We start from the raw sequence: 11,174 nt of genomic DNA on the forward strand, positions 1-11,174 counted from the left end.
ATAGAGGGAAACTACGTCACCATAATAAAGGCCATATATGACAAACCCACAGCAAACATCATTCTCAATGGTGAAAAACTGAAAGCATTTCCTATAAGATCAGGAAGAAGACAAGGTTGCCCACTCTCGCCACTATTATTCAATGTAGTTTTGGAAGTTTTAGCCACAGCAATCAGAGAAGAAAAAGAAATAGAATGAATCCAAATCAGAAAAGAAGAAGTAAAACTGTCACTGTTTGCAGATGACATGATACTATACATAGAGAATCCTAAAGATGCTACCAGAAAACTACTAGAGCTAGTTAATGAATTTGGTAAAGTAGCAGGATACAAAATTTATGCACAGAAATCTCTTGCATTCCTATACACTAATGATGAAAAATCTGAAAGAGAAATTAAGAAAACACTCCCACTTACCACTGCAACAAAAAGAATAAAATACCTAGGAATAAACCTACCTAGGAAGACAAAAGACCTGTATGCAGAAAACTATAAGACACTGATGAAAGAAATTAAAGAGGATACCAACAGATGGAGAGAAATACCATGTTCTTGGCTTGGAAGAATCAATATTGTGAAAATGACTATACTACCCAAAGCAATCTACAGATTCAATGCAACCCCTATCAAATTACCAATTGCATTTTTTACAGAACTAGAACAAAAAATCTTAAACTTTGTATGGAGACACAAAAGACCCTGAATAGCCAAAGCAGTCCTGAGGGAAAAAAAACGGAGCTGGAGGAATCAGACTCCCTGACTTCAGATTATACTACAAAGCTACAGTAATCAAGACAATATGGTACTGGAACAAAAACAGAAACATAGATCAATGTAACAAGATAGAAAGCCCAGAGGTAATCCCACACACCTATGGTCAACTAATCTATGACAAAGGAGGAAAGAATATACAATGGAGAAAAGACAGTCTCTTCAATAAGTGGTGCTGGGAAACCTGGACAGCTACATAAAAGAATGAAATTAGAACACTCCCTAACACCATACGCAAAAATAAACTCAAAATGGATTAGAACCCTAAATGTAAGACCGGACACTATAAAACTCTTAGAGGAAAACATAGGAAGAACACTCTTTGGCATAAATCACAGCAAGATCTTTTTTGATCCACCTCCTAGAGTAATGGAAATAAAAACAAAAACAAACAAATGGGACCTAATGAAACTTCAAAGCTTTTGCACAGCAAAGGAAACCATAAACAAGACGAAAAGACAACCCTCAGAATGGGAGAAAATATTTGAAAACGAATCAACGGACAAAGGATTAATCTCCAAAATATATAAGCAGCTCATGCAGCTCAATATTAAAGAAACAAACAACCCAATTCAAAAATGGGCAGAAGACCTAAATAGACATTTCTCCAAAGAAGGCATACAGATGGCCAAGAAGCACATGAAAAGCTGCTCAACATCACTAATTATTAGAGAAATGCAAATCAAAACTACAATGAGGTATCACCTCACACCAGTTAGAATGGGCATCATCAGAAAATCTACAAACAACAAATGCTGGAGAGGGTGTGGAGAAAAGGGAACCCTCTTGCACTATTGGTGGGAATGTAAATTGATACAGCCACTATGGAGAACAGTATGGAGTTTCCTTAAAAAACTAAAAATAGAGCTACCATATGATCCAGCAATCCCACTACTGGGCATATACCTAGAGAAAACCATAATTCAAAAGATACATGCCCCCAGTGTTCATTGCAGCACTATTTACAATAGCCAGGTCATGGAAGCAACCTAAATGCCCATTGACAGATGAATGGATAAAGAAGATGTGGCACATATATACAATGGAATATTACTCAGCCATAAAAAGGAACGAAATTGGGTCATTTGTTGAGACGTGGATGAATCTAGAGACTGTCATACAGAGTGAAGTAAGTCAGAAAGAGAAAAACAAATATCGTATATTACCGCATGTATGTGGAACCTAGAAAAATGGTACAGATGAACCGGTTTGCAGGGCAGAAGTTGAGTCACAGATGTAGAGAACAAACGTATGGACACCAAGGGGGGAAAACCGCGGGGGGGTGGGGTTGGTGGTGTGATGAATTGGGCAATTGGGATTGACATGTATACACTGATGTATATAAAATGGATGACTAATAAGAACCTGCTGTATAAAAAAAAAGCAAAAAAAAAGCACCAAGTCCTAACCACTGGACAACCGGGGAATTCCCAATCATTTTCCCATATATACATATATCAAATCATTACATTGTAGCTTTGGTGGTACAGTGGTTAAGACTTTGTGCTTCCAATGCAGGGGGCACAGGTTCAATATGCGGCCAAAAAAAAAAAGAAAGAAAAATCATTATGCTGTATACCTAAAAGTAGTACAATATTATATGTCAATTATATCTCAATCTTTAACAATGTTAAAAGTAGTTGGAAATGAGGACCTGGAGCTCAGGAGAGGAGTCAAGGTGAAGATATGTATGTGGTGGTCAGCAATTTAAAGATTTAAACTATAGGAATGACTTAGCTGGTGGCGCAGTGGTTAAGAATCCGCCTGTCAATGCAAGGGACACGGGTTCGATCCCTGGTCCGGGAAGATCCCACATACCGTAGAGCAACTAAGCCTGTGCGCCACAACTACTGAAGCCCACACGCCTAGAGCCCATGTTCCACAACAAGAGAAGTCACTGCAATGAGAAGCCCACTCACCACAACTAGAGAAAACATGCACGCAGCAATGAAGACCCAACGCAGCCAAAAATATAAGTAAGTAAATAAATAAATAAATTATTTTTTTAAAAAAAGAAGGGGAGGGCCCAGATGAGTAAAAGCTCCGGACGGGTCCCTGATGTTTCTCCTGCCACAGGAAGCTGGCAGCAGAGCGCCCATTCCTGGAGGAGATGCGAGGGCGAGGAGAGAACCTGAACGTGGAGGTGGAGGGGGTACAGACCGCACAGAAGGTGACTGGCAAGAGCTGGCAAGGCTCCTCCCTCCCATTCTTCGCCCCGCTGGGGCTACAGGTTAGGTACACACACACACACACACACACACACACACACACACATTCAGTTTACCCTCAGGGGCTGCATCACTTAACCCGATCAGTGCCCCCTCAGGATACCGAAAAGGACCCACTTCCTCCCCATTCTCTTCAACATCCAGACCCCAGTTGGCCAGAAACAAATCATCCCCATGGTCAATGGTGCCCAGCTGGATAGAGTCCTGTGCCAGATGCCACGGGGAGCTACCAGGGAAGGGGACACTCTTAGTTGTGGATTTTCCCTCACGATGCTCCCAATCTACAGGAAAGGCATCCTTGTTGTCAGAAAGTTCTCCGTCTCATGCAGGAGACACAGAGGTTAAAGGCCAGAAAATTCAATGTAAATAAGTAGTGATCTACATACCTATATCTACACTGTATAAATATTCAAGGGATGAGTGGGAACCGGGAGTAGGGAGTAGTCATGGAAGGCTTTCAAAGGAGGTGAGCATGGGACAGATGGCAAAGAGGAAGAAGGAACCAGGGCCTGGATGGAAGCTCTAAAGTGGGACAGGGATGCATAGGCAGGTGATGGAGCCCAGTTCCTTCATGTGCCTGAACCAGGAAGAGAGAAAGAGGTCGTTAAAGGGTTGATCAGCGGAAATGAACAGAAGAGCTCTGAAGCTCACTCCACCAGGTGGAAAGGCGATCAGGGACACCGCTGAAGGGTTCCCAACTTCTGATCTCCCCAGACGCTCTCGGGCCTGGCCCTCCACTGGTCCCCCATCCCTCACTCCCAATGTCTCATACTTAGCATCTCTGCAGAGTCACAAATCCTCATTGTCTACTTCTAGGGATCCATAAACCACAAGGAGGCTGTTACCATCCCCAAGGGCTGCGTCCTGGCATTTCGAGTGAGACAGCTGATGGTCAAAGGCAAAGATGAGTGGGGTGAGCACATTCTCCCCTCAAGACAAGAATTACCCGCACCACTCCTAAGGCATCCTGGTCCCCTCCCGTGGCAACGCCAGGAAAGGAGTAAAGGAGTGTATTGTATTGTGGCCCAACCAACAGAGCCAGAACTGCAGAGGCTGCTCTGGAGAGGGAGTGAGGAACATCTGGGTTCTGAGCATCTCCTGAGTGCGAGGCCCTGTGTAGATGGGGGAAGGGAGTACAGGGATGAATGAGCACAGCCTCTGCTCTCAAGAAGTCGGGGGCCACTGGAGGAAACAGGCACACAGACACCAGCACTAGAATGCAAGGTAGAAAAGAGTGGTATCATAGGAAAAGATTTACAGAGGAAGAAATGATCACTTCCAGCCATAGAGGCGGAGCAGGGGATTAGGTGAGGCATTCGAGGGCAGGGTCCTAGCCCTTAGCAGAGCCCATGGGCTTGAGAGCAGAGAAGAAAATTTGGGACGGCTGTTAAGAGTCCCACTGCCCTCCCCTCTCTTGTTCCTTACAGATATTCCACCCATCTGCAATGATGACATGCAAACCTTCCCTCCCGGAGGTGAGTGAAATTGCTTCCCAGCTCCCCACATCTTTCTCCCTACCCCTGACGTTACCTGCTGAAATCCTGCACCCTCTAATAGGGTATACCATAATCCCCCAAGGAGCCCCCTGGTTTTGTTTCCCAAGGCCTGAAAGATATCTATCCTCAACTTTAGGAAAGGCATATGGAGACACAGAAAATTGCCCATGAGAGACAGAGAAACAGAAAGAGACCGGAAGGCACCATCAGAAGCAGAAATACTGGAGACAGTGCGTGTTCCCAAATTGCGGGGGCGGATGAGCTCTGTGTTTTTATAACGATCACTGATAAAGCTGCCTTGACAACTGCTCTAGATAAAAAGGCACAAAGAGGTTTTATGCTGACATATGTGCATTGTTTGTCTTCAGAAGAGCCAGAAGAGGAGAAGCTCACCTGTGTTTCCTGTCATTTCACTGCACCTTTCTTGACAGAATTTTAAAACTCCCGTCTTTGTCTTCCCTTCTCTCTGGGACTGACAAGGAACAGGGCAGAGCAGATCTCAGCCAACTACCGTCTCTGAAATGTGGCAGGAATTCCAACAGCTTAGGGAAAAGCAGTGGAAGGGGAAAGTCTTTGGACAAGATGCCCAGGTGGTCTGATGCCTCCAACTTCTGTCCTCAAGGCCTTAGTAACTATAACCTGTCCTATGCCACCCAGCGCCCGGGGTGGGAGCTGCTGAGTCACAGTGATGCCAGCTTAATCCAGGTGCCCCTTTTCACAATGCATTAGCATCTGTGCTGCTCCAGTCCTACCTTCCACGAATGGAGCAGGAGCATCCTTAAGGTGGCTGGGATGTCCCAGGAGACAGGATATATTTCCTCATTCAGGTCTCATCCCCTGGGTACGGCTACCGGTTTGGAGGATTGCATTCTAAATGGTTTTGTTTTGTTTTGTTTTTCCCCTCAGTTATCCAGGCATCTGATGTTGGTAAGGAATTTTGTGTTTCTCCCTAGACTTTGGCAGGAAGGCAGGGGAAGTAACCTTGGGGTGAAGGGACGGGAAGACACGTGCTGAGTCCCAGTTGCTGGGGGTTGCAGCCACTTCCAGGAAGCCACTCTTTCTAAAGCAGGCTGGACATATTCCTAGGATGCCAGGCTGCTAGAGGGACAGGCCAAGGTTCAAGCTATCTTTAATCCACCCACATCCCCGAATTTAGACCCACTGCTCTTTGGGTCAGTCCCCTCCTGGTCTTTACTCAGTCACCGAAATTATTCTTCTTTGTCAGCTAACTCTTGAGAAGGGAAAATAGACCTTCCTTATCAACTCTTAGCTGGGGTCTTAGAGAAAGGGAGGTCAACTGTCTACTGATCCAGGATGGGGCCTGGGATCTCAGGGAGAATGAAAACCTGTCTTGGATGATAATGTGGGTCCTGGTCCACCCCCTCCCGCCACCCCACCCCCAACACCTCAAGTCAAGGCTGGGGGATGACTTCATAACTGTGTTCCTTGGTCAAGCAAAAAGAGAGGAGAGCAAAGCCCGGGGGGCATCAGAGCCTGGGGCCTGAGCAGGGCTGAGTGAAGGAAGCCTGCAGGGAGAGCACTGACTGAACTGATGGGGAGTGTACCACATCTACTGTCCCCACAGGGGAGGTACACGAGGACTTCAGGACCCTAAAAGAAGAGGTTTAAAGGGAGACTCGGGGGCTTCGGGGGCTTCCCTGGTGGCGCAGTGGTTGGGAGTCCGCCTGCCAATGCAGGGGACACGGGTTCGTGCCCTGGTCCGGGAAGATCCCACATGCCGTGGAGCGGCTGGGCCCGTGAGCCATGGCTGCTGAGCCTGCACGTCTGGAGCCTGTGCTCCGCAAGGGGAGAGGCCACAACAGTGAGAGGCCCGCGTACCACAAAAAAAAAAAAAAAAAAAAAAAAAAGGGAGACCCCGGAAGTGGAGAGGCTGAGCCCAGAAGGGAAGAGCTCCCTGCTCAGCTCCCTCAGCAAACTCTTAGGGAAGAAAAAGGAGCTGGAAGACCTGGAGCTCACGGTGAGGACCCAAGGGAAGGGTGGGAGATGCAGAAGAAGGAAGGCTTTTGGTGGAGGTGTGTGTGGCGATCTGATGGGTCTGGCAGCAGGTGGGCAGTGGCTAGAGGAATCGACAGTGGACGCCTTCCCCAAGGCTGGTCAAGTGTTCCCCAGGCTGCCAGGGGCACCACTGCTCCCTGTGTCCCTCTGGAGAAGGGCAAACAGTGCAGATTCCCCCAAAGCACATGCTCCCTCCTCATGAACAGAGGGTAGGCTCCCTGCTCCGTTGGAAGGGGGCTGGACCTTTCCTTTCCAGAGTCCAGGGCTCAGACACCAAGGAACCCAGGAGTCCAATACTTTTCAGGGCTTGATACCTTGAAAAAGAAACGAGGAGATGGAGATAGTTAACACATCTCAAGGGAATGCTATGTGCCAGGCACTATGCCCTTTAACTGTGTTATCTTAAATAGTCACCCACCCAACTTTCCCCACAGCTTGAAGGAGCTCTAGACAAAGGACATGAAGTAACCCTGGAGGCACTCCCAAAAGATGTCCTACTCTCAAAGGAGGCTATGGGTGCCGTCCTCTATTTCCTTGGAGCTCTAACAGGTAAGTGGGGAGTGAGGTCTTCATTTATATACCTATTCAGTGGTAGGATGAGTCACTAAATGACTTTCCAGATGAATAAATGAATGAATGAATGAATGAGTAAATAAGTAAATGTCAAGCAAATTATACTACAGTTAAGTAGTTTATATCTACATCTTCAAAAATTGGTTTCAGGCTTCCCTGGTGGCGCAGTGGTTGAGAGTCCGCCTGCCAATGCAGGGGACACGGGTTCGTGCCCCGGTCCGGGAGGATCCCACATGCCACGGAGCGGCTGGGCCCGTGAGCCATGGCCGCTGAGCCTGTGCGTCCGGAGCCTGTGCTCCGCAACGGGAGAGGCCACAACAGTGAGAGGCCCGCATACCACAAAAAAAAAAAAAAAAAAAAATTGGTTTCATTCCTAAGGATTCACTTGGTCATCATAGCCTAGTCTTGCTAACAGAGGTTGGGAAATAACCCTAGTTTTATCAGCCATATACTTAAAACTTCTACATATAGCTAAGCTCATCACTTTTATATCGCTATCTGTTAGCTTTAATTTGAGGATAACATCTTCTGATCTTGCCCCTGAATTCTCTTCTTCCCTCTGCAAGAAACATTCTCCCACCTTGAAAAACTCTCTGGACCTTCACGTGTAAGCTGAGGTGTTTGTTCCTTCAAGAAGCCTGCCCTCAAACACCAAGACCAAAGTAGACCCTCAGCTATGGCTCCTGTAACAGCCTGATTATAATTGCATGTTACTTTGTCTTCTCCACTAGACTGCAAGTTCCTTGAGTGAAGAGAGGATGATTTTTACCTAACACATCCAGCAAAGGTGCCTGGCCTAGAGCAGGCATTCAACCTTGGATGAATGTATGAATCAGTGGATGCCGACGTTCTGGAAATACACCCCCTGGGAGCCTGTAGTCCCCTTTGCACCCACACATCTCTTTCTCTGCTTTTCTTCTCCAGAGTTAAGTGAAGCCCAACAGAAGCTGCTGGCACAATCCATGGAGAAAAAGATCTTACCTTTGCAGCTAAAGCTGGTGAGAAAAAATGGCAGGTGTCGGGGAGAGTTCGCGAGGGAGTCAGCTAGAACCAGTGGAAAGATGCAATTTCGCCTAATGACAGAACCATCCTCCAGGGCCTCTGTCTTATCCCAGGAGCTCATGCCCCCTTCTCATTTCTCTCCATGTTTCTTCCTGTTTGCTATTTCACAACTAGAGGGAGAAGAGTGCACTTTGGGGCAACTATCTGGGTTTTTCAACCTGATCCTAGGAGAAGAGACAGAAACCTCTGACTTGGTTTATTCCTAGCCAAGGGATGTGAGCAAATCTTAATGTCTCTGAGTCTGCCTCAATTCACTCCTCTGTCAAATGGGGCTAAAAACAAATTGCCGCTCATCATTCAGGGCTATTAAAAGGCCCAGACAGAGTTGTCATGTAATGTAACAAAAGGGGTTATAGTAAAAGAACGGTAGCCCTCTTCATGGTTTTTTTGAGATAGGAAAAAGGAAGAGAGCTTTCTAGTTCTTTCTTTTCCTACTACTTTGGTTCCTTCCCGGTGGAGAGCACAATGGAACAGAATTTCCGCCAGGATAAAGAGGGTGTTTTCCCCCTGCAACCTGAGCTGCTTTCCTCTCTTGGGGAAGAGGAACTGACCCTCACAGAGGCCCTAGTGGGGCTGAGTGGCCTGGAAGTGCAGAGATCAGGCCCCCAGTACACATGGGACGCAGACACCCTTCCCCGCCTCTGTGCCCTTTATGCTGGCCTCTCCCTCCTGCAGCTACTGACCAAGGCCTCCTAACTTGCCTTTTCCATTGGCCTCCTGCTTTCCTAAGGCCTTCCCTACTTTATTGTGTCCTGTCCTGACATGCAAGGGCATTTCAGAGCCAGCAGGCTGAGGATGATGGAAACCTTAGCTGATTACCCAAGATAATCAATTTCCACTTGTCCAACTCTGTATATCCCCCTGCCCCATGGCTCCACAACCCATCTGCTGATGCTTAAATCCTCTAAAAGTGGAAACACTCAAACTTTTAAAACTATGAACCATTTCAGCAAAACCGAAATTAAATACTTTCCTAGGCCAACCCCTACCCCTTTAGAACCCCCATCTAATCAAATATCTGAAGACCTCTTTTTCTTTATACATTTTAGGTGTTCATCCATTTGTTTCACTGTTCCACTGTGCTGAATATTTAGTGATGACTATAATCTATGGAGTGTGGCTATGGACGTTTTTCCCCCATATGATCCAAATCATAAGATTGAAATGTTCTCTCAGCTCAGGAAATGGTTTATCCAGTTGTAGATCTTCCAGTGCATCATCTGGGTAAAACCCCTACCACTTATGATTCCAAAAATCAAGCTTCATTGGAATTGATGAAAAAAATATTATTTCATCTTGGGTGAAGTGCCTTTTGGTGTTTTTCTTTGAAGAACCTATCCTAAGGAAATTTTTTTTTTTTTTTGCAGTACGCGGGCCTCTCACTGTTGTGGCCTCTCCCGTTGCAGAGCACAGGCTCTGGACGTGCAGGCTCAGCGGCCATGGCTCATGGGCCCAGCCGCTCCGCAGCATGTGGGATCTTCCCGGACCGGGGCACGAACCTATGTCCCCTGCACCGGCAGGCGGACTCTCAACCACTGCGCCACCAGGGAAGCCCCCCTAAGGAAGTTCTTAATTTGTGCCAGAAAAAAATAAATAAATATTATCATACTACGTATAGATTATATGTACATGAATACTGTCATGTGGTCCTCAGACCAACTGGAAAATGCTCAGAGAAGAACTGTGAGGGTGTGGAATATGGAGTCTAGATTCTAAAGTCAGAAGATGGGACTTCCCTGGTGATCCAGTGGGTAAGACTCCACGCTCCCAATGCAGGGGGCCCGGGTTCGAGCTAAGATCCCACAGGCTGTGCGGCGCGGCCAAAAAAAAAATAATACAATTTCTTTAAAAATGCAGATAAGTAAAAATAAATAAATAAATGGTACCCAAGAATTAGACTGATGCAAAACTTTAAAAAAGCAAGTGTGATATTATCTTCTCATTTCACCTTTCCTTCTTCTGCCCTCAATTAGCGTGGTTGTTATGTGGGTAGGTTTGGCATGTGGAAGGGCTAATACAGACATTCAGTCTCATAAAACTGCTGGGTCCATACCAGCCTCCTCTGCCTAAAGCTGGGTTTTAACATCTTTCACCAATCTCTTATAAAATAGTTTTACGGGTGGAATAATTTCTGCAAGGTTTTTGGCCCCAGGAGTCAGACTCTCCCCCTTCTTAGCCACCCCCTACCCAGGCTGCTTCCCTCACTCACCAAGAATTCATGACCCATTGACAAAAGCTTTGCGTTAAGCCATCCTCGCCCATTCTGGGGCATCTTCCAAGGCCTCGCTATATTGCTCAAGGACATACTGGGTAGTTATCTGCTGACTTGATTGTTTTTCCCTTGTGATGTAAACTTAACAATGAAGTGAGCTAACACCCTAACTATCCAGAAGGGTAACCTCATAAAGATGGACAACAAAACCTGTCGGTTTTCTTCCTTTACCATTCTCATGCCCACCTTCAGTTACAGATATGGTGTTACAAAGAAGAGATTTTCATGAGTTTATTCCAGTGATGATTCAAAAGTCCTGTTATCCTTCTCCCAGTCCTAGGGGGCAGGGGGACAGTTAGGAAGGAATTGGTCAGGCATTTTTCCCTAAAACTGGAGCACACACTTTTCCATTGAGCAAGTGGCTGTTTAGTGCGAGCAGCTATTCGCTGCAGTCGCATAAAAGGAGGAATACAAAGAATACCGTCTCTCTGTATAAATATAAAGGAGAATATAGTCGAAACATATTCTCTGCCCTCTAGGACCTTACAACAGGGCTAGGTTGTCTTGCAGGGTCTGACCTGGTCTAAAACTTAAAACTTCCATTTATGGAAGAGATAAAAGTTCCAAGATAGGAAGGGAGTTTTTGTTTTGTGTCTTAAGAAATTGGAACCTGTATCCTCCTCCTGCAGAATCGCTGGAGGATTCCTATGAAAAATAAGTGGACAGGGTTTCAGGTCCAATTTCCTTCCCTTGGAGGAGTCTTAGGTGCTCCTTAGGTGTACTATTATTCTGTTCCCCCATTTCACTACAGTGTCTG

General features: G+C 46.2%; 1 protein-coding gene across 1 annotated transcript; it reads left to right on the forward strand.

The window, feature by feature from the left end:
* Nucleotides 1-1,037: 1,037 nt before the first annotated feature.
* On the forward strand, nt 1,038-8,841 carry GSDMA (gasdermin A; the record flags this gene model as incomplete). Its single annotated transcript, XM_060082143.1, has 11 exons — nt 1,038-1,073; nt 2,845-3,000; nt 3,815-3,911; nt 4,426-4,473; nt 4,863-4,889; nt 5,401-5,421; nt 6,080-6,119; nt 6,358-6,472; nt 6,945-7,059; nt 8,008-8,098; nt 8,607-8,841. Coding segments are annotated over 11 exons (981 nt in total), but the record flags the coding sequence as incomplete, so codon positions are not given.
* Between the last annotated feature and the right edge of the window lie 2,333 nt (nt 8,842-11,174).

Source organism: Mesoplodon densirostris, chromosome 18, assembly GCF_025265405.1.
Source record: "Mesoplodon densirostris isolate mMesDen1 chromosome 18, mMesDen1 primary haplotype, whole genome shotgun sequence".
NCBI lineage: Eukaryota > Metazoa > Chordata > Mammalia > Artiodactyla > Ziphiidae > Mesoplodon > Mesoplodon densirostris.